Source organism: Cyphellophora europaea (assembly GCF_000365145.1).
Source record: "Cyphellophora europaea CBS 101466 unplaced genomic scaffold supercont1.2, whole genome shotgun sequence".
Classification (NCBI taxonomy): domain Eukaryota; kingdom Fungi; phylum Ascomycota; class Eurotiomycetes; order Chaetothyriales; family Cyphellophoraceae; genus Cyphellophora; species Cyphellophora europaea.
This window is the reverse complement of record NW_008481808.1, coordinates 3,346,744-3,368,444: the sequence shown is the minus strand read 5'-3', so window position 1 is coordinate 3,368,444 and position 21,701 is coordinate 3,346,744. Positions and strand designations below refer to the sequence as shown.

At 54.3% G+C, this 21,701-nt stretch overlaps 10 protein-coding genes across 10 annotated transcripts; 2 read left to right on the top strand and 8 right to left on the bottom strand.

The window, feature by feature from the left end:
• Positions 1–82: 82 nt before the first annotated feature.
• HMPREF1541_02789 (uroporphyrinogen decarboxylase) lies at positions 83–1,382 on the bottom strand (the record flags this gene model as incomplete). The annotated part of the gene is made up of 3 exons (XM_008717144.1): positions 83–1,131; positions 1,220–1,261; positions 1,328–1,382. The coding sequence occupies 3 exons, from the start codon at positions 1,380–1,382 to the stop codon at positions 83–85; spliced, it is 1,146 nt and encodes a 381-aa protein (XP_008715366.1).
• Positions 1,383–1,656: 274 nt separating this feature from the next.
• Positions 1,657–3,379, bottom strand: HMPREF1541_02788 (uncharacterized protein; the record flags this gene model as incomplete). Its single annotated transcript, XM_008717143.1, has 2 exons — positions 1,657–2,149; positions 2,205–3,379. The coding sequence occupies 2 exons, from the start codon at positions 3,377–3,379 to the stop codon at positions 1,657–1,659; spliced, it is 1,668 nt and encodes a 555-aa protein (XP_008715365.1).
• Positions 3,380–4,018: 639 nt separating this feature from the next.
• HMPREF1541_02787 (uncharacterized protein) lies at positions 4,019–5,245 on the bottom strand (the record flags this gene model as incomplete). Its single annotated transcript, XM_008717142.1, has 1 exon — positions 4,019–5,245. The coding sequence occupies one exon, from the start codon at positions 5,243–5,245 to the stop codon at positions 4,019–4,021; it is 1,227 nt and encodes a 408-aa protein (XP_008715364.1).
• A 292-nt stretch (positions 5,246–5,537) lies between these two features.
• HMPREF1541_02786 (uncharacterized protein) lies at positions 5,538–5,853 on the top strand (the record flags this gene model as incomplete). Its single annotated transcript, XM_008717141.1, has 2 exons — positions 5,538–5,743; positions 5,799–5,853. The coding sequence occupies 2 exons, from the start codon at positions 5,538–5,540 to the stop codon at positions 5,851–5,853; spliced, it is 261 nt and encodes an 86-aa protein (XP_008715363.1).
• A 254-nt stretch (positions 5,854–6,107) lies between these two features.
• On the bottom strand, positions 6,108–8,262 carry HMPREF1541_02785 (uncharacterized protein; the record flags this gene model as incomplete). Its single annotated transcript, XM_008717140.1, has 3 exons — positions 6,108–7,120; positions 7,170–7,559; positions 7,605–8,262. 3 exons carry the CDS (start codon positions 8,260–8,262, stop codon positions 6,108–6,110), a joined length of 2,061 nt encoding a protein of 686 aa, XP_008715362.1.
• Positions 8,263–9,003: 741 nt separating this feature from the next.
• On the bottom strand, positions 9,004–10,667 carry HMPREF1541_02784 (uncharacterized protein; the record flags this gene model as incomplete). The annotated part of the gene is made up of 3 exons (XM_008717139.1): positions 9,004–9,321; positions 9,367–10,320; positions 10,368–10,667. 3 exons carry the CDS (start codon positions 10,665–10,667, stop codon positions 9,004–9,006), a joined length of 1,572 nt encoding a protein of 523 aa, XP_008715361.1.
• A 775-nt stretch (positions 10,668–11,442) lies between these two features.
• Positions 11,443–11,994, bottom strand: HMPREF1541_02783 (uncharacterized protein; the record flags this gene model as incomplete). Its single annotated transcript, XM_008717138.1, has 1 exon — positions 11,443–11,994. The coding sequence occupies one exon, from the start codon at positions 11,992–11,994 to the stop codon at positions 11,443–11,445; it is 552 nt and encodes a 183-aa protein (XP_008715360.1).
• A 469-nt stretch (positions 11,995–12,463) lies between these two features.
• HMPREF1541_02782 (uncharacterized protein) lies at positions 12,464–16,640 on the bottom strand (the record flags this gene model as incomplete). The annotated part of the gene is made up of 4 exons (XM_008717137.1): positions 12,464–12,685; positions 12,743–12,893; positions 12,935–16,131; positions 16,176–16,640. The coding sequence occupies 4 exons, from the start codon at positions 16,638–16,640 to the stop codon at positions 12,464–12,466; spliced, it is 4,035 nt and encodes a 1,344-aa protein (XP_008715359.1).
• A 1,164-nt stretch (positions 16,641–17,804) lies between these two features.
• HMPREF1541_02781 (uncharacterized protein) lies at positions 17,805–18,633 on the bottom strand (the record flags this gene model as incomplete). The annotated part of the gene is made up of 2 exons (XM_008717136.1): positions 17,805–18,406; positions 18,456–18,633. 2 exons carry the CDS (start codon positions 18,631–18,633, stop codon positions 17,805–17,807), a joined length of 780 nt encoding a protein of 259 aa, XP_008715358.1.
• Positions 18,634–19,089: 456 nt separating this feature from the next.
• HMPREF1541_02780 (uncharacterized protein) lies at positions 19,090–20,646 on the top strand (the record flags this gene model as incomplete). Its single annotated transcript, XM_008717135.1, has 2 exons — positions 19,090–19,273; positions 19,319–20,646. 2 exons carry the CDS (start codon positions 19,090–19,092, stop codon positions 20,644–20,646), a joined length of 1,512 nt encoding a protein of 503 aa, XP_008715357.1.
• Positions 20,647–21,701: the final 1,055 nt, after the last annotated feature.

The window sequence follows — 21,701 nt, the reverse complement described above, 5'->3', positions numbered from 1 at the left end:
GGTCACTCTTTCCTTCTAGCCCTCACTCTTGTCTAATGGCCTGGCCAGGAACGAGGATATCGGGGAGCAATAGTTGCTCCTCTCAACGCCCCGCAAACGTCTTTGTGACGCGGTGTACCTCCTCGAAGAACCACTTCAGATCCTCCGGGTCCACTCCAGGCGTGATGCCGTGGCCCAGATTCACGATCCAGCCCTGCTGCCCACCCCCAAACCCGTCTACCATTCTCTCAACCGCCTTGGTGATACTCTCCCGAGTGCCATAGAGTACACCCGGATCCGCGTTTCCTTGTAATACCACTCGACCGGCCGCTATCCTCCTCGCTTCCTTCGGATCTTGCAACCAATCCAACCCCACAACCTCATAGCCAAAGGCGGACAGCTTTTCCAGCGCATACCATGCGCCCTTTGCAAACAGAACCATTGGCACATCCTCTAACCCCTCCTTCTTCAACCTTGCCCTGACCTCCTCTCTGATCCTCATCGCCTCCGCCAGACAGAACTCATCAAACTCCCCTGGGCCCAGCTCTCCGGCCCAACTCTCAAAAACCTGCAGTATCTGCGCCCCGGCCCTCACCTGCTCGACCAGATAATCGATGCACACGTCCGCGATCTTTTTGAGGAGCCTCTTGCTCTCCTCAGGGTACTTATACACCCACGTCTTAGCGTATCGAAAGAGCTTCGACCCGCCCCCTTCCACCATGTAGCACAGCAGCGTCCAAGGCCCGCCCGTGAATCCATACAGCGGCACCCTCCCCTGCAGCTTCTTGCGCGTCAGCGTGATCGCCTCGTACACGTAGCCCAGCTCGGCATTGACGTCCACCTTCTTGTCCAAGATCTGTTGATACTGCGGGTCATCGGGCGAGTGCAGGGGACTGGGGAATTTAGGACCCAAGCCATCCACCATCTGCACCTCCATGCCGAGCGCCTGCGGCACCACGAGGATGTCGCTGAAGATGATGGCCGCGTCGATGAGGTCGCCGTACCGCTCGATGGGCTGCAGCGTCAGCGTCGACGCCACTTCTGGGTCGCGGCAGCATTCGAAGAAGTCGCGCCCGCCTTTGGCACGGTGGTACTCGGGGAGGTAGCGGCCAGCTAGAAGGTGGGACGTGTGGTGTGAGCGAGGGGCTGCGGCTGCGGACGGAGTGTGGCATTGAATGCTGGGAGGGGAGCGGGAAAAGGCCACTGACCATTATTGTAGTCATAGTGGGTGCAAGCGTACCTTGTCTCATGACCCAGATGGGGGGGCGGTCGACTTTCTCGCCTACGGTGGGCAAGCGTCAGTGGATCTGTGCTGCAACGAAGGCGACATCCTGGTGGGGAAATTTACCTCGAGCGACGCGCAGCAGACGGTCATTTTTGAGGGGCGGGAAGTCGTGAGGCATTTTGACAGAGGTTATGCGCGAGTTCACAGAGTAGTGAAAAGATGCTCTCAATTGCTACAAGTACACACATCCAGCCGCAGGAAAAGTGAGCTGCAGGGTTGATGCCCCGCAGCCGGCCGGAGATCGGCGGAGATAAGAGTCAACAGGCAGTGAAAGGCTTGGGCGACCGCTTACAGAGCGTGTGGCATGACTCGATTGGATGTTGCTCTGTTAAGACAGATGCCGCAGGCTTTTGCCCGGCCTTTGCTCTGGCTTGTGTGACAACAGCATCCCACTAGACGTCCGGAGGCGCACCACCCTCCCCCAATCCCTCATCACCATCGTCCTCCTCAGGGTCCTGCGCCGCATCGCCTCGCTTCTTCCGCAGGTTCTCCAGCCCGTACAGGAACTCCCCTAATGGACTATACGGCCCTTTCCTTCTGTCCAGTCGCCCGCTGCTGTTTGCCTCGGGAATGCCAGGGAGTTCACCAACTTGAGCTACCGCCGTCCGCATAGTGGGGGGCTGCTCGGATGGAACCCACTTCTCTCCGTTCTCGTGTGATTCAAGCCGGAATACTGTGACGGGATCCCGCTTGGTCGCCGTGTCTGGCATGTACGAGGCTGTTGATCCGGCGCCGTGAGCGGTGTCGATGCTAACAGCGATAGACGAGGTATTGGGGGGGGCTTCCAGAGCAGCAACGTCAAGGATATTACCGTCCATCTCCAGCTTTTGGGACGGTGTTATTTTCCCTTCTGCGTTGATGGAGTAGCAGAACAGTAGCGGCACACTGGCATATCAGTTAATATGATAGAAAAGGCGTCGGAAAATCAGACAGAACTCACCCTTCGAGCGCCACTAGCAATTGCCCACAAGCTTTCCCAGCGGTTGCGTTGACATCAGCCACCGACACCGGCCAGATACCCGAGACTGCTAACTTGCGATCTTCGCTCTCCTGTGCAGATGATGGCGAGAGCACTTCGAGCAGCTCTGCAACCCCTTGAAAGTCGTCCATATCCAGTAGCTTGCCACTCAACCATTCGTATATCCTGAGACTCGGCTCCCCAGTCCCCACAGCCACCCACTGCGTAGCCCACGGCACCACGCAGAGACGGCTCACAAACTCTTTGATCCCGAGACAAAAGCCTTCGATAACATGCGCCTGCGGGTAGCGCGACACTCGCACGTGCTCGTCACGATCGCTTGTCAGCACAAAGCGCCTCTCCTTGCCATCAACCATGATTCTCGCGAGCGCAACATCAGTCAGCAAACTAACATGGCCCAGCAGCACCCGATGCTCGAACAACAGACCCTCCCGTTCCTTCTTCATCACCTTCTGCTGCTTCTGCTGCTTCAACGCCTGCAGGTTCCCCTTCGTGTGCACCGTCAACTCCGTCGCCGACGGCTCGAAGATCTTGGCGTCCGTCGTCTTCTTCTCTGGCGGCACCCATCCCTCCGTGGGCAACAGCGGCAATTCGTAGACGTCGCCAAACTTGTCGCCCACCACGAGGAAGCGCTCGTCGGGTGTAAGCGTCGCCGCAGAGAGGCGTTTGGGCATGTGTCGCTTGGACTGCAGCACGAGATCGGTTCCGAGTGGTGTGCTGATGACGTTGTAGATGCTGACGGCCTTGTCCTCCGCGGTGACGACGATAAGATGCTTGCCATTGTGCGTAGCGAAGAGGTGAGATACGTTGGGGGGCGGGGCTTCTTTCTCGACCTTGGACTTTTTGCGCTCTCCCTTCAGGCGCTCGGTCTTGAAGTTGATAGAGTCTTCAGACGAGCCCCGCGAGATTGATGCGGTCACGTCGGCCACGGCATGGGAATTGTCGAGCTTGCGCCGCTTAGAAGTGGGCTCCTCGCCATTTGTGTGGCTTTCTGTAGAGCTCGAGGAGGACCGAGGGAGCTTCCAGCTGGCTTTGCCGCTCGCCAGATCGATACCAAGGAGCTTTGAGCCTGCTGCAGCGATGACGGTGGACGTGCCGCGGATTGAGCACAGCTTCTGAAATGGCTGTGTGGCCATCGCTGGCTTTGCGGTGCTAGATGAACAGCGAGCAAGAACCGTCGACGCAATCGACAAACTTTTAGGCCCAAAATTGGCTTGAGGACTAGCGATCAGTTGATATGATGCTGTCCACTTCAAAGCGGACATGTGGTTGCTCGACCAGTCAAGTTCTGAGCAAAGAGGCAACTTTTATATTCGGCAAGGCAAAATTCGCCGGATGCCTTGCTGGATTGGGATTGCCTCGTGCACTGCACCTAACTTATTCACTTTCTGAGCTACAAACGAAAGCCATTATAGAGAATGCAGTCTTTCAAAATGTTTTGAATGCTTGTTTCTATTTTATTGCGGATCCTGTCCGTAGCTGATGAATACACTGTCGAAGCTGGGAGGGGATTGCGATAGTTACACGTGCGGTTCAATCCAAATACACCTTCACGAGTCCCAGATACAGAGCGTTCGCGCCTGTTAACGCTTTAACGACGCCGTGCTGTGCAGATAGTACAACCCTCCTCGACCTCGCACGATTTCTCTTGATCTTCTGCTGCTATGCCAAGCAGTCTGCATGAGCTTCCTGTGACAAAAGGCTCCTCAATCGATATCGTCTCACCGGCGCTTCACCACACCCGCCGCCCATCATATCCGTGGAACAACCCGCAACTAGGCCACAACGTCCCCGGAGTCTACCATGATGGGATCCCACGGTTTCGCGCCAGACTCCTCAGTATCACTTGGTACACGCACCTCGAGCGGACTGTAGAGATACCACCCTTTCAGCGCCGCAACAGAGGCTCGAGTTTTGGCCTCGTCAAGACTTGCGCCCGCTCCTTCTCCGAGCTTGTCATTTCCGCTGAAGACGCCAACAATAAACACAGGATGTCTGCTCTTCCGTCCAGTCTCAGCCAAGATCCTTGCAACCGGGCTCTGGAATCCTTCTCTTTGACAAAGCTTCGACAGATCTCTGTTCGGGTTTCGAAACTGGAACAAACTCGCCATATTGAGCTGCCGGCTGCGGAAGTGATCGCGGAAGAACTGCTTGGCTGCCGCTCTGCCTGCATGTAGATAAATCGCGCCCATTACAGCGCGCACGAAGTTCGTGCTGGCTTTTTCTGCCGTGACGCCTTTCTGCACAACTTCCTCTTCCACCTCGTGCATCGATTCTGGCGCATGCCTGCTGTTCTGCATGTCGCCGAACGCATCGCTGTAGATGGCTCGCATGGAGATACCTCGCCTGTAATGCCCGGTTGGTCCGCTACCCTCGCGTGTTGTTCCGATGGTCTCAGGCCCTAATTTAAAATCCGTGTCTTTGGGCTCAGGCGGCAGGCGCGTGAACTGTAGATATCCGGGGTCGACTTCACTGCCCGGATGCGCAGCATACTGAACGCCCCATTCCCTCGTAATGGCAGTGAGCGCTTTAGGACCACAATATGCGTACATGGCGGCAAAGACAACGGCGAGCGGTAAGCGCGGGTATTGCGCAATAATATATTCGGAAGTGTAGTATGAGAGGAGGTCACCGCCCAGGACGGCCAGAGAAGCGTTGTTGAAGCGCGGCGAAGGGTCTGCAGAGGAGTCTACGAGTGTCCTTGCTAGCGACTCAAGCGGTAATTTTTGTGGTAATGATAATCGGGCGTGCAGTGCGGCCAATTTAGGGGACTCTCGGGCAGCAGAGACCGGAGGCGAAGGTAAATTCGTTAGGTCGATGGTCGGGGCCATTGACGGGGGAAGGTCGCTGGCATTGAAGGCCGCGGAGGAAGAGAGGGACGCAGTGGTTTGATGTCTGCATCGTTGTAGCGAATATAAAGATGCTGATAGATCGTATGATGAAGGTCTGGTTCGAGGGGACAGGACGCTACCGCTCCATATCTGGAGCCGGAGCCTCTTCATTGATGATCGCACCGGTAGAAGGCAGTGCTGTAGTGCGAGGAATAGTACTACAAGGAAAAAGAGGATGGAAAAGAGCGTGGGCGTGAAGCAGTACTAGATCTCGTGCGTGGTCCTGTCCGTCAGGAACTTTTTTGAGAGACGCGAGCCACAGCCGGAAGAGAGCTGTCTGGAGTTCTGGGCCGCCGTAGCCCTTCCTTGGCATTATTCGAGCTTCATCTGCGCAACTTACCCCGACGCCGACGTACTCTGATTGAGCCCTCACCAAACACCTAGTCCTCCTACAACCGTCAACATGGGAGGTGGCGGCAAGATTCCCTACCCGAAACACGTTTGGTCGCCGTCTGGTGGCTGGTACGCGCAGCCCCACAACTGGAGAGCCAACACCCTGGTCGCCGGGCTGGTCGTCATTGGCATTACGGGCGCAGCATGGAAGCTCAGCGCGGAGCGAGAAGTCAGATACAAGATGCCAGAGCCCGACGCATTCTTCCCGAGTCGATAGTGAGTGCAGACGCCGCGCACAAGAGGATAGGCGGACATGCTAACTGAGTGGCAGCTGGAGCAGACAGGTCATCGAGTACGAGAAGGCGCAGAAATCCAAATCATCATGACGAGAAATGCTTGTACATAAAGATCGAAGAGGAGAGCATACACCGTGGCACTGCGAAGGGTGAGGAGGCTATGTTGGTGGAATGAAACGTCTGAGATTGATAGTCTCAGGAACACCAAAGGAGTCGGAGAGATATCCTATGCTACATGGTCCATCACAACCGTTCTTCAACGCCATGAACCCTACGCATTGCACACCGTTTGTTCGTGCCCTCGTAAATGCATCAGAGTCGTCTGCGTCAGCGGCTTCATACCATCATTCAGCCATTCCTAACCAAGCACTCCACTCTTGCGCCCAGTCGTTGAAGGTGCTTGTTATGCCTTTTGTCTTTGCCAGCCAGAAGAATGCAAGCCCACCAACGACGCCAACGCTACCGACAAGTTGTAATGCCAACCAACCTCGCGTTCGGATCGAATGTCTCCACTGCAGCAGTCCAAGCGGATCGTGAAGTTGATAGACGTGTCCAGCGCGGGTCGGAGACTTCTCAGTGTCCTCGTGTCGCACCATGGCTTGTGCGTAATCAGCTTCGGAGGCTACAATGTGACCATCTCGGACTTCTTCGCCCATTCTTTGAAGTAGCCAAAGTGCTCGCTCGTTGCGTGCCATGCGCTCGTACCTCTCTCGCTCTCGCTGCAAGCTTAGCTGCAACTCGCTCGCCCATTTGGACAGTCGTATTTGCGCTAGGCGTTCTTCGCGCTCAGAATGGTCCGCGACGCGTGCCAATGCATAGCTGTTAGACGTGTTGAGCGATAGCTCTGAGCCTTGCGGAATAAGCACTCCTGAGTTGCTTAAAGAAGTCAATTGGGGTGACGCTAGCGTCGAGTTGTGCACGGACGCGGCTATCGATGGTGAAGGCATCCTCGAGAGCTTCGGATGAAGCGCGTGCCAGGACAAAAGCTTCTTGGCAGAAGAATACCTGAGGTAGGACATGGTGTCATCCTCGAAAAGGCTCTGGATCAGCAAGCCTAGTTCCGAGGGCAGGAGGGGCTGAACATATTCAGGAGACATCAGTAGCGATGCGTCCATGGTATCTAAGTCAGGACCGTTGACAGATGTGATCGTATATGGTGCTGTCGCTGTCTCGGCAAGGTCGGTATCTGATCTACCGAATGGTGGCAACCTTGGGAGCGCCGACAGGGTGTTAGGGACTTCGTCTTTGAGTATTCGTTGCTCTTCAGCACTGAGCAAGTCTGATCGGGCGACGAGTGTAACAACATTGGTTAACTCTGACAGATGCCTGATTCGCTCAAGGTCGTCTTTGAGGTGGTCTACAATGACTTAGCCAGGGATTGATTCCAACGATTGCCCGGGACATACCTTGAGAGACCAGATAAAGGATCACATCGACCTGCGAGCCTCCACGACCACTTAGCATTGCAGCAAAATCATGCTGTCCCGTTGTCGCAGCGTCGAGTGCCTTTGATAGTTGGCGCTCAGCGTAGTGGATTATGTGCTCGAGCTTTCTGGAGCTTGGCGTATCAACAAAACACAGATTGCGTTCCAATACAGAATCGCCCATGCTCTTGCGGCGACGCAAGATGCGGCTCTCGTCTAGATCAGACCACCACGAGGGGTAGGCCCTTGTGCTGGCGTACGTCTCGACCGGTAAGCTCGACGAAGGGGCGTTGGTAGCAGATAGCGGATCCACGTGAACGATGTCCTCACACACTTGCACAATTGACTTGATAAGAGAAGTCTTCCCGGAGCCTGCACGAGTCAGCCTAGATCCTTAAACCCACACTTTTGGCCTACCTTTCTGGCCAGCGACCAGTATCTTGAACCTTCCCAAGCGCTTTCCACGATCGGTGAACGGCCGCCGGCTCGGCATCTTGATACTGGGCATGATCAACTCTGGCTGGCTATCATGAACCTGTGGAGGTGGATCCGCATCCCGTTCATCTTCACTTGATGCAACTGCCTGGCTCGATGCATCATCGCTGGTCAGGTCTTCATCTGACTTGGGAACGGATCTGGAAGATAACGATTCGGGGCTATCAGGAAGCGATGCTGCCGTCGAGGGCAGTGGCGAGGGTGTCACAGGCCTCTCTACCGAGCCTTGCGATTGAGTAGTTCCACCAACAGAGGAGTCACGTCTTGTGCGGTCAAAGCTTACGGGCTTGATCGTTGATCGTCTTCGGCTGCCGCTGCGCTGGCTGTCGGGAAGGCGGGGTCCGGACTTGCTGGGCCGACTCGTCTCTTCTATGAAATCTTGTAGTAAAGTCACAGGGTCGGGAACGAGACGAGCCGAGTCACGGTGTTCTGGAGGACTGTGTGAGCTGTCTACGCCCCGTGAGAGGAAAAAGGTTGAGGGTGCGGCAGACAAGCGGTCGGATGGCGCAGGCGGATCGGCGATGGATGACTTGCGGGGACGAGGTTCTGCCTGTTCAAGCGCCGCGATATTAGGCCGCATCGTGAGGCATGGAGAAGTGGAAGCCGTGCTACAGAGAATGAACAAGGCGGGACAGAGAGAATGTAGGTAAGGCTGCAGTAAAGGGATGGTAGTCGGGTCTAGGGCTAGCCACGGGACGGATGTGGTCTGGAGAGTTGGAGTGGTCATGGATGAATACGCAGCGGGGTTGCGCACGGGACCCACTGAGCCTCGCATGGCTCCAGGCACAAGCACTGTTCGCTACAACAATAACCCCTCTCCGTTTGAACTGTCGTTGCTCTGTTGTACAATCAAATTTGTGCGCCCATCGGGTCGGCAGAATGGGATAGGAATCAAATGCGTCGCCCCGTTGCCACCCACGTGGTTCAATCATCCCACCGTTAGCCCCGTCGACAGCTGTCCTAGGAGAGACTTCTCTCTACCCGAGTCGCGCATCGATCCTCCAGTTACAAGCGCTTTGCAAACACAAAATGTTTCTCGCAGCCCTCCCACATCAAGTAGTTGCATGAGCGCACAGGAAATGATAAAGCACTGTTTTGTTCCGTGAGTCATCCGGACCGTTGCCCCCGTGCTTGCTATGCCCTGGTATCAAACGAGAATAAGAGGTCGTAACTTTTCCAATCGCGCCGTATCAAACAAACACGAGCGAAGAAACTCCCGCTCCATCCCATCCTCGAAGTAATTGTATGGACATCATTCGATGCCATGCCCGCAAGAAGTGGTCGAAGTCGTTTACTCCCAAGCCGGTACCGCGATGAGCACTTACGCAGCCTGAGCCTGACCCCGGCCACGTGGAGTAACGTTGCCAGACTTGCCACCACGTTGCTGAGAACCGCCACCACGGGGAGCATCTTTGGGGAATGATCCACCACCATGGCTACCAGAGCGCTGCTGCATGTTGCCACGGCCTCTGGTGTTCTGATTGGTACCGCGTCCGAAAGAAGCATTGGTGCCGCCATAAGCGCCAGGACGGGGACGCCGCTCCTCAACAGAGATGGTTTCGGATCCCACGGTATGAGGGTTGGCAGCCACAGCCGCAGCGTAGCCATCCGGGTGAGCGAATTCGACGAAAGCACAGTTCTGAGAGAGGTTAGCATATGATTTCGAGGCTGTGATTGGACTTACTCTTGGGCGCGAAACATCGTAATACTTCAGCTCGCCATATTGCTCAAGAGCCTCGCGCAGGAGCCGAGCATCGACTTTTTCGTTGACATTCTTGATGTAGGCAAGCACATTTCCATCGGATTTCGCTGGAGCGGCACCGCGGCTCTTCTTGCCACCATCAACATTCTGCCAACCGTTGCTAGGGGTCGGCGAAGGACTGGCGGCAGCAGGCTCCGTGGTGGTAGCAGATTTGGGCGCAACGGGCTGAGCAGCAGGCTTCTGGGCCTTAGATTGGGCTGGAGCAACAGGCTGAGCGGGCAGAGCAGGAACAGCCGGAGCCTTGCCGCCAACCATACTGGCCCAAGTCTTCTTCACAGGCTGCGCCTCGGCCACAGGCTCAGAGGACATGGGAGGAGCGGCAGTGGTGGGCTCGGGCTCGGTAGGTTCGGTAGCGGTGTCAGGAGCAACATTTTCAACCTCTTCGGGAATGGGCTCGGTAGTCTCGGGCTCAGCTTCTGGCTCGGCCGTCTCAGCAGTCTTCTCAGCACCAACACCATTGACTGGAACTTCGGCACTGGGCTCAGCCTCGGCTGCAGCCTCCTGCTCCTCCTCGAGCTTCTCGTCCACCTCCTCTGTAGCAGACTCGGAGGTTACAAGGTTCTCGGTAGGAACGACAACGTGTTCGTCAGCTGGTGTGGCAGGCTGCTCGGCGGGAACCTCAGGCTGAGGTTCGTCCTCAATGATTTCATCTTCTTCCTCGTTAAGGTAGCGGAAGATATCATTCAGCACGAAGTAACCGTTGGGCTGCTCCGCCAGAACGAAAGTCTGAACGAATTTGTGGTGCGGCTGATTCTTGTTTGACATTTCACCGATGACTTGGACGACAATGTTGGAGAACGAGGCCTGAGAGTCGACATTGAGAACGCGGACCTTGCAGTCACGGATGTCGAGGGACTTGATTTTCTCGCTGATGGCCTGGAAATAGTTAGGATGGAAAATAATGGCTAAAGGGACGCGCATACCTTCTCGCCGACAGCGGGAATAACCTTTTCAGCCTCAACGCCGGTCACAAGCTGGGACTTCTTCTTGTAGAAGAGATGTATCCGCTCGGGGCTCTTAGACAGGGTAGTGTAGTATTGCTCGACAAAGTACCAGCCAATCTCTTGCGGGTCGGCCTTTTGGGGAGCGGCAGAGGCTGCAGTACTGCTCTGAGAAGCCGTTGAGGCATGGACGGGGCCAGAGGGAGTGGAGGCAGCAAGCTCAGCGGGCTGGCCATACTGGGTAGCATAGAGACCGTTGACAGCAGCAGTAGTGTCGGCCATTATCGAGGTATTTGAAATTAGCTTGCTGTGAGGAAGCTAGCAAGACGAGACAAGTCGGTGCGGTGGTAGCCCTAGAAAGATAACCCTTCTTCGTTGATGCAAGCGCAACACTAGTTTATTCGGCAAGGATGGATCGGTCGCGTGGACAGGCTGCGGGGACAGTCTGGTAAGAGGTCAAAGTCGCAGATGTGATTTGAAGCAGAAACTTTTTGGCAGCAAGGCGAAAGCTTCCCGTCTGGCGCACAACGATATGAAAATGTTCGAGAAAGAAGCGATGGTTATTGTCGGTAGCGGACAGATGAGATGTGCACGATGATGGACGGAATTGGTTTGAAAAATAATGCAGAAGCACCTTGTGAGCGGAGGTGGAACTAATAAATCTGGACGCAGCGCAAGTCGGTGGTCTCTGGTGTCGGGAACTTCGCGCTGCGAAGCCGCACTGGGTTTCTCCACTCGGCACGAGCCACAACCTTGGCACTGATTTGGCTTGGCACACCCCCTCACTCTTCAGCCTCGCAGGTGAATACTACCGAACTGGGACGACTGTTCCTTGATCACACGTAATAGTAGAAGAAGTATATAAGTAGCTCGTCAGCTGTCGATATATGGTAAGCTGATGAGATAAAGCGAAAGATGCCAAAAAAGAAACAAAGGAGAGAACCACATATGTCGACTCTCCGACACTCCTCCTACCCGCTGCCCATGTACTGCCACCACGCACTGGTTGGAATCCTCAAGACCCTTTTCGCCTTCGCCCAATTCCATCACAGTCTCACTACATCGCCCAAATACTCAACCTATTGCCCGCACCGCACCATTCTGACCCGTCGCCTTTGCACGGCATCGCACACTCGCCGTTCTGCACCTTCATACCTCCCTTCCCGTCCGCGCTGATCAGCACCTCAGTCCCACAGAAGCACTGCTCAGCATACTCTGCGCCTGCGACTTTGAAGTCCTTCGCCGCACACGTGCTCACACACAGCTCCTGACTCATGTTGCCATTCGAGAATGAGTACCCTTGCAACGTGCGTGGACCAATGTCGGTATAGCATCCCTGAAACGCATAGCCACTGATCGTCGCCTTGTGCACAGGCGGGCTGTACAGGGTGTTGTTGTAGACGCTGAGGCGGGAGTTGCCGCCGCAGACTTCTGTGGCGGCACCGGAGCAGGGCATGTTGCAGCCGGAGGAGGCATCGGAGGTGTTGGGGGAGAGTGGGCGGGCGCTGGCTGCGAGGGAAGATGCGCAGTAGCATTCTCGCCCGTATTCCAGGCCGAAGACGGGCAGGGATTTGGAGAGACAGAAAGTAGCGCAGCTGGAAGTTGACATGGTGTTCGTGGAGCTGGAGGCCCCGGATAGAAGGCGGCCGTTAGTGGCTTCGGCGTAGCAGCCAAGGGGCTGGTACGGCGCGGGGGTTGTAGAAGCCGCGGCTGACGAAGACGTGGTGCTCGATGCGGAGCTGCGAATGGAGGACGTCGAGAGACTTGTGGAGGTTGACACAGTCAAGGAGCTTGACGTTGAACGAGAAGTACTGGGGGTAGCGGACGTCGAAGTGTGGGAGCTAGACGGCGAGGATCCTATCGACGATGTTGGGGACAAAGATCTGCTGATCACAGGACTCGAGGTAGTCATGTTGCTAGTGGCGCCCCTAGAACTGCTGCTGCTGCTCGTCGCAAGGATTGAGGATATCGGTGGCACTGTGCTTGTGTTACTGGTCGCTTGCGGTGTTGTCATATTGGCTGCAGCAGTCGATGCGATTGATGAGGATCTAAACGTGCTTATAGTGACTGCGGTCGTATTAACACTGGCTGAAGAGCGGAGGCTGGTAGTGCCGGTACTCGATGCGATGGTTGCCGAGAGTGACGTAGAAGTACTCGATACCGACGAGCTTAGGCGAGTTGTGAAAGTCGTGTTTGTCATCAGGGACGTAGAAAGCAGGGTACTTCCGGTCAGCGGAGGCAAAGTAGTCGCGTTTAGGGTACGGGGAGTTGATGATAGTGTTGATGTGGTCACATTGAGACTACTGAAAGATTGATTAGCGGTGCTTGACCTAGTGGTGGTGGCAGTGAAGGTGGACGTAGATCTGATCGTGGTTGAAGTTGTAGTCCCGGTGGTCGTGTTCGCCGGAGCATATCGATAGAGTGACAGACCATTTGGCCCTCCACATATGGTGGCTTTGTTTCCAGAGCAGGTCATCGAGCAGCGACCATCGTTTGCTTTGAGCGAACCTGGCTGCAAAATGTTGCCACAGTAGCATTCAGAGCTGTACTCCATCCCCATGTAGTTAAAGCCAGCGCAAAAGGTAGCACAGATGTCTGCACTCATGCCACGATTCACAGCATAAGCTTTGTCGACAAGTCCTCGGGAGTTGGGAGGCTCCGCATAGCAGTCAATGTATGCGAAGCCACCAGCTGTAGCGACCGGGATGGGAGGTCCAGTCGCACTCGCGGTACTTGTTGGTCCCGTGGTCGAGGTTGAAGCTGGAGCCGTGGCAGAAGTTGTCGAAGATGTCACATTTCCCGAAGGAATGGTGGTGTACATATTCAATCGATCCGGGCCGCCACAGAACTCTGTCTGATTGCCGTTGCAGGACATGCTGCAGTCCTTGGATGGCGCGCTCACCGATCCAGCAGCAAGTGACTGGCCACAAAAACATTGACCACCGTACTCAACTCCGGAATAAGCATAGCCCTTGCAAGCATTCAAGCAACCCAAGACGGTGTTGTTCGAGCTAGGGACAATGCTCAAGGCACGTGCATTAGTGGCTTCTGTGTAGCAACCCAAAGATCTGAACCCAAGAGCTCCAGGGTTCACATATGGTCCAGGGGCGTCTGTGGAGTTACCATTCCAGCGATTGATGTCGCCAAAGGTCGAAAGAAATGCACCATCACCATTGATGCCATTACCACCACAGATTCCGTTGGTGTTGCCTGTGCATGCGAAGTTACAATTGGTCTCATCAACAAGTGTCCTCGGCCGATTGTAGCCGCACCAGCATTGAGAGCGATATTGGGTTGCTGCGAAAATGAAGCCCTGTGCAGCACACTGAGCGATGCACATGTCGTTTGTGTTGCCGCTATCGGAAGAATAGATCTGGGTCTGCAGCTGACGCCCTGGGTCATTCTCTTTGAAGCAACCCGCGTAACGATACGTAGCTTGCTGGGTGGCAGAGTTGAGGGGCCCGGATTGTTCAGAGACAGCATTACAGAAGAAATGAAGTTGCTGCTTGCCAAAAGACGGGTCGTTCATATTCATAGTCCAGACTGCCGTGCCATTGTATGAATCGACGTTAATCTGGCTCTTTGGCACTGAGCAATAGAGGGTAGCGGTGGCGTTCTGCCCAGAATTGATGAGTGTACCTTCTCCGAGGTCGACTTGGTTGCTCGCACCAATAACGCTTCCAGGTATGCCGAATGGCGGCTTGCTGACAGTCAACGAGAGAGCGGCAGAGTTTCCGCTACCTTTGTTGCTCACTCGGAGACGTAGATAACGGCTCGTATTCTCGGTGACATTCCCAAAAGAAAAGGAAGTGTTGCTGCTGAACGGGATCCATCCACCATCGGGAGTCTCGAATTCGATAATAGCTTTAGGCTGATCGTTGCCAGTAGCGAGAACATTGAGTAGCTTGGTGCCTCCATTTGAGACGATCTTGACGAACACTGCATAGCTTCCGCTCCTAGAGGGATTGAAATTAATAGGAACAGACACGCCACTTCTCGCAGCGACGGTGACAGGGAGGCTGTAGAACGTAAAAGCAGAGACCGAACGAGCGTCTTGGGAGCCATTGGGTGTGATCCAGGGACCGGTTTCGCCGACAGTAGAGAACTGAATAGAGGTAAGCTGAAGTGGGCTATTGCCCGCGTTCGTAATTGTGGCTGAAAGGTTGACCCCAGTTCGATCTTGGCCTGTGATGAAACCATTGAAACTGACGGTGTTGGGAGCGACCTGAAGTAGAGGTACCTGGCTCTGACCTGTTCCTTGCAGCTGGATCTGGCTTCTAGTCGAGAACCCCTGAGCTTGCTGAGTGGTATTGAGAACGATAGCGGAAGACAAGGGTCCGACTGACTGAGGCACGAAGCTTGCGCGGAAAGAGAAACTCTGACCTTGCGCAACCTGAAAAGGTAGACTGGGGAGGTCGCTGATAACGAAGTTGGGGTTACCCGCGAGGCTGGCAGCAGTCACGGTCAAAGCGGTATTGGCTTTGCACTGGACTGCCACTGGAGCAGACGTGGAATTGATGTTCACAGTGCCGAAACTTGGGGACGTACAATTCAAGGGTAGGTTGACTGGGGATCCGTAAGCATATATGTACCCGAGAGTTGTAACTTGATATACGATGCCATCGCCGAAGACAGGTCGTGAGAACTTGGTGACACCAGGCGTGACGAAGGACTTGCGTAGGCGTAGTTTGCCATCAACCGGCACGGCATCGTAGATTCTAAGGTTAGCACCCTCGACATCGCTTGTCCAGAGGAGGCCTGTGCCAGCTCGGCCGTCCAATGAAGTCGTTGTGCCGTGACCAACTCCCAGGACGTAGGCGTTGTTCTCTGGTGAGTCGGCGACTTTGTCAAACGAAGGCACGCCGTTGCTGCAGGAGAATTTGAACACGTGCGTCGGATACTGAATGACGCTGATGTAGATAAAGCCACCCTCTAACGGGTAGACTCCGGCACCGGCATAGACTGAGTTCTCGTTCGGGTAGACCTGGATGACACTGTCGAGCTGACCAGGTCCATTCTGGTATCCACCCATGTTGTCCATGTCGATCCAGTACGTCTTGCCACTCTTTCCAGTCACGATGCCGATGCGCTTGATGTTTCCACAGGAGAATTCGCTTGGAAGCAATTCGAGCGGTGTCGTTCCAAGGTCTTTATCAGCCCCATCAAGTTGCGGCTTCTCCCATGGCATGAAAAAGTCAACCACACGAAGTGAGCCATCGTCATTGATGGCCATGTGGACAGCGGCCTCTTCGAGAGCGGTGGGAGGGTTGCGGCCGTTGACAGGAATATTGCTCAGCTGAGAAGCGTAGCCGTTGCCTGTAGCAAAGAACATGCTACCCTTGTCATCGCTGGTTAGACCACCACCTGACATCCAAACGCCAGCCCCAGGAACACTAGCTGCAACACCGGCACCTTCAGAAGAGAATCTCTCGACGAGCTTACCAGTCGTTCTGTCCCAACCAAAGATCCAGCCGGTGAAGTTGTACTGAGCACAGTGACTGGCGAAGCCCGCGTAAATGAATTGGCCATGTTGGAGCAACCCTGGGCGTTGATGATGGATGCCGGCGCCAAAAGCGCGATTCGCATTGTTTCTAGAGACTGTACCCTCGAGATCAACAGGAAAGTTGGCGCGTTCCGACAAGTCGTTGGTATTAATGGCATGCACATAGTAGCGACCGTTTGGCTTTCCACGAGGACCGTTCATGTTCTGGTCAACGTAGGATTTAGCAGTCAGGTACCATGTGTCCTAAGCTCGTTAGCCAGCATTCTCACATCGCTCTTGTCACTCACTGTAGCAGGATCGATGACTCCAGTAGCTGTGATACCGATCGTCGGGTTGATATCAGTACAGCCATCCAAGTCCGAGACAAGGAATGGACGGTGCAGATTGCGGGATGCGACGATAACACCCGTTTTTGCGTTCATCTTGTACACATTGTTCTGGGTTGTCGCGATATAGACGTACTGAATACCATCGGTGCCAGTATACACTAGCGGCTGGGAGAAGATCTGTTCTGGGACATTTTGGCCATTGCTCGAAAAGGTACCTGGTAGAAGCGTCCGATAGAGTTGTCCGAACTGTGGGCTACCAACAATGGATGGGTCCATATTGTGGTTTGTCTGATAGCCTGTTCGATCATTGGAGCCTCCCCATGTTATGGTATCGGTCTTCGCAAGAGCATTCGTCCAAGAAACGAAAAGAAGACACAGCCATGTTATGACCAAGAGAACGCGGAACCTGCAAGTACATGCCATTTCCCAAGAGAGAGTAAAGAATGACTTTGATGAGGTACGAATGGTACAAAAGAGTGACTGCGGTAAGCGCTGATAGATGAGAAAGGCTGGTGCTTGCGATTGATGAAGGGACTTATGTATGAAATAGAGGCATACCTTGGGCCGACGTCTCGGACCAGATTGATCCAGTTGAAATACTCACTGGAAAACCTGAAGGCGAAAGGAGCTTCGAATTGCTGCTTCGAGGCTGCAACTATCTGCTTCAAGAGACGACGCGCCATGGACCAGCAACGATTGGATTATTGGTCTCGGAAGCTGTCAGACACACACGCGTTCTAAGAACACCGTGCAGAGAAGCGGCATGGTAAAGCCTGCTCGCACCGCTGACATTGGCAATAGCACAGACTGAAGATGAGCCCAATGCAGGAGACGCAGTCACTCATTTGTTAGAGATACTGCCGTCGTCGACAGCAGACGATTCTTCGCCAGCCTTTCACATCAGCCCATCTTGTCTCGGATGTCGGTAATACAGTCGATCTCATCTATCGAAAATGCAAGGTCTCATGCACTAATCCAGGCACATGTGGCTGACACATACCTGATTGCTTGCGTATAAGCATCACAGTGGCTTCAAACAGCTCTTGCCAGAAAATATCCCAAACGAGCGATCTTCTTCAATCGATCTGGCTACTGCACAAGCTGCGTGTTGACGCGCCGAGAATGACGTGTTCTCAGCTTCACATACCCCGGCATGGATGTGGGCCTCACCATCGGAAGTAGAGTCGCCCTTCAATCGTACCCGCGTAGAGATCGAGGAAGAGTGAACGCGAGGAGCCAGGACTGTGAGGTCGTTGGCGGATATTGGCAGCATTTCAAATGACGATGTGCCAAGGCGAAATTTCGACAAAATCACCTTGGGTTGGGCTCCCCTTCTCTTCCTCGTCTATATTCACCGCCGATAAGCAGCATTACCTTGTGTTTTGCGTCTCAGCCTCATGCCCACCCCGATGCTGAGGTTGTTTGCACTTCGTGCGTAGATTAGCTGTTACCGCCTCTGGCTGGGCGCTTGGATCTCTAGCTCATCCTGAGCTTCATGAAATCTGGGAAATCATCAGTCGAGGAGACATTTTTTATCAATAACTTTGAGTATAAATGTATCTACATATGTCATCTCTTCAATGGCATTCACGCGCCAAATCTGCGATCAATCTCCTCAAATATCTGCGGCGAAATCTCATCACTGCTGTTGCCTTTGACCGTGACCACGAGACTCGAGTCTTGCTTGCGGTAGAAATCAAGTAGACTACTGCTGGTCTCCTCAAACTTGGACAGTCTCTTCCGCCAGGTGGCTTCGCTGTCATCTTCTCGCTGCACCAAGGTCTCGCCTGTTAGGTCATCCTTGCCAGGCACTTTCGGATCGTTGAAGCCCACATTGTATACTCTTCCTGATGTCTGGTGAATCCAACGATTTGCCATACGTCCAAGTATGATGTCAACCGGAGTCACTAGGTGAAAGACCAGATTCATCGGCAGCAGGTGGGAGAGCGCTTGTGCCTGAGTAGCTGTGCGTGGGAAACCGTCCAACAGAAACGAGCAGTCTGGGCGCGAGTCTGGCTGCACAGCGGAAGACGCTGAGCCATTACCACGACCAATAGAAGCAATGATTTCGTCGTTTGATTTGTCGACCGTGAGCCATTTGCGAGTCGTCAATTCGGAGAGGATGAGGTTCAGGATCAGTGGATCTGGCACAAGACCCCCATCATTCATGTACGCTTCCGCTTGTTTGCCTGGACGTCTGTCAGGCACCGTCGAATCTTCTATACATCATGTTCTTACCCAGAGAGGTTTTATTCTTTACATGATCCCGAAGTAGGTCTCCGGTTGCGATAGAGCTGAGCTGCGGATAGCGCTGTATCAATCTCTCGGACTGTGTTCCTTTTCCAACACCAGGAGCTCCGACTAGAATGACCCTGGCAGCTTCTCTCAGCTTTCTGGAGACAGTCGCGAAAGTCATGGCGTTGTGCGGAGAGTGGGGGGCCGGTGCTCGGAGCAGCTTGGACAGGGTCGCGTGAGGAGGGCCACGAGCCCGGACGGCTGAAGTCACCGGATCATGTTGCCAAACGAAACAGAAAAAGGTAGACTGAACAACGGCGAAAAGGACGAGCACTGCAGCTCTTTCGGCAAACAGGACCCAGAATGCGGAGAGGTGGAAGAAGAAAGTCACATACTGGCGGCTCGAGATGCGGAGGCCGAACAACTACTCCGTACTCGTGCTGACTGCGGGCAGCGGTTAGGTAAGCGTGCTTCTCGCTTAGCAGCATTTTTAGGCGAAAGAGCCTACAGGCACTTGTAGCCCTAACCCTGAAACGCGCTTTTCCACCGCGACGCGTCGCCTGCCCCGCTGATCTAACTATTGAGTACTCCTCGTGAACGCCCGGAAGTAAGATCATTCATTCGATACCCAGCAAACATGATTCGATCAGAAGCCCGATTCGACGCGAAACGAAAGAAGACAGACTACAGGAAGACTCAGTTTGCTACAGCTACGTACAGGGAAAATGACTACCCGCACAGACTGTCGCTCTATGATGTGCCGCCAACGCAGGAGATCAGTCTTGAGGAGTTCGAGACATGGGCCATTGATAGACTGAGAAGTGAGTTTCTTCAGTCTGCTTCATGGTGTTTGACTGACTTGATAGTTCTCGCCGAGTTGGAGTCGTGCTCATTCAGGAACCGGTCACCCCAAGAAACTGCCGCACACATGCAGCCTATGCTCAAGAAGTACCTACCACTCTCAAACAATACAGCAGCCGCTGCAGGCCAGGTTGATCAGAGACTGAAGGATGAACGTCGAAAAGATCATTACTCTCACTACATCCTCAGACTCGCCTTCTCAGGCACCGAGGATCTGCGAAGACGGTTTGCCCGTATCGAGACCATGCTCTTCAAGTTACGCCTCGAAGAGGACGATGGTCGAGAAAAGCGTGCTTTTGTCGACAGTCTGAACTTGAATTGGGACCTTGTCACTCCCGAAGAGAAGAGAGCCCTCGGCGAAGAACTCCTGGGGGCCACGCCTGGTATTCGGCGGCTCGACGAGGAGAATTGGTTCAAGGTCGATTGGACCAGAGTTCCAGAGCTGGTGGAGCACCGACGTGTTCTAATCAAGAAGGGCAAAGCCTATGTGCCACTGAAGGAGCAGACCAGCATGATCCTCACTGAATTCACAAGCCGCCTAGACAAAGGCCTCGAACTGACCGCTCGACAATTGCCGCGACTCGACGAGGACGACCGTCTATCTCCTATCCTGGACCACCTGTCCAAGAACTTCGCTACACCCGATGCCGGCTTCTCCGACTCCGATTCGTCTCTGGCAGGGGCTGCCATCAATGCTGCCAACATTGACGCACTATCACAACATTTTCCGTTGTGTATGAAGCACCTTCACACCACACTCCGCCAGAACAGCCACTTAAAGCACTTCGGCCGGTTGCAATACACACTCTTCTTGAAAGGCATCGGCTTGAGCCTCGAAGACTGCTTGATGTTCTGGCGTCAGGCGTTTACCAAAATCACCGATGACACCTTCAATAAAGAGTATCGCTACAACGTTCGACATGTTTACGGCGACGTGGGCGGGGACGCCAACCGCCGTGGTCGCGGCTATTCTCCCTATTCGTGTCAGAAGATCCTCACAGAACACCCTCCAGGCACAGGTGAAGCACACGGCTGCCCGTACCGTCACTTCAGCGTTGATAACCTAACGAGCATGCTTCAAGCTACTGGAGTACATGATCGAGAAGTGCTCAGAGGTGTCAAGGAAGACGTAGAGAAGAAACGATACCATATTGCATGCAACCGAGTGTTCGAGTGGGCCCACAAAGGGGAGATCAAGAAAGTCAAGGATGAGGGTATCTGGGGTGCTGCTGAACTTGACACCATCGTGCACCCCAACACCTACTTCAAGCGGTCGTATCTCTTGAAGAACCTAAGCGACGCTCCTAAGCAGGATGTACGGATGGAGGGATAATACAATGCTCGTGGTAATCTCTGTTCCTTGGGGAGGCCTCCTTTTTGCCAGCTTCTACGTCTCTACACCTGCCACAAGCTTCGCGCTACGTGGCCTCCCACCTCCAAACGCTCGACATTCCCTCGACATGACACTAGCCGGTACATTTTCTACAATAAAACGTTGTCTCCAGCAGGACGCGCCCCTCCTGAGCGAACTCGAAATGGCGGCACTCTTGCCTCCGTGCCGGAGGGCGCTATGACATGCGACCGCTTAGCAAGAGCCTCACACAAGCTCGAGCAGCCGTTAGAGGGCCCCCGCCTCGGCTAGGAGTGCGGACGAGGTGGAATAGCCACTTACTCATACGGCCTTGCTGCGGACGATGCACGCGCCCTGCATCGAAAGGAAGGGGGGAGATTTGACCCAGTTGCTGGGATGAATAGGAGTTAAGAATAGCCCTGACAACCTCTTTTTGGGTCGGCTACGTGAGAGCGACAAACAAGCCCCCTTGTTATTGCATGATGGATGGCAGCGCGTGATTCCAGGGGGAGTAGACTCACGAAGCCTGCAGGTATGGGGGAGAGCAGAATGTTGTTTCGGCATGATAAGAGCACGGCATCAATATGTGGGGACGACTCGGTGTAAAAGGAGATATTAGGTAGAAATCGAAGGTCATTATTCCACAAATCTACCGACTTGCTTTTCCCTCACAATATCTAAACTCTAGAACAGATCAATCACCGTTGTTCTCCCACACTCAGCCTCTCACACGCACGACAACGGCTCATCCACTCCTCTCCCCAACCTTTCGCCTCAATTCCTCCAGCTCACGGTCACGCTCCTCGAGCATCTTCTCCAACTCCTTGATGCGCTGCACCTTGTTGTCGCGGTGCTTGCGCGAGACCATGGTGTTGCGCAGGCGCACGATGGTCTTGCGGTCCGAGGCGTCAACGAACTGGAAGCCGCCTGCAGTGTTGTTGGCTGGGTTCTGCGGCGGTGATGAAGGTTTAGAGGAGGAGAAGGTGGTGGGGGCAGGTGGTGTGTTGGTGTTGGAGGGGCCCGGAGGCGACGGCCAA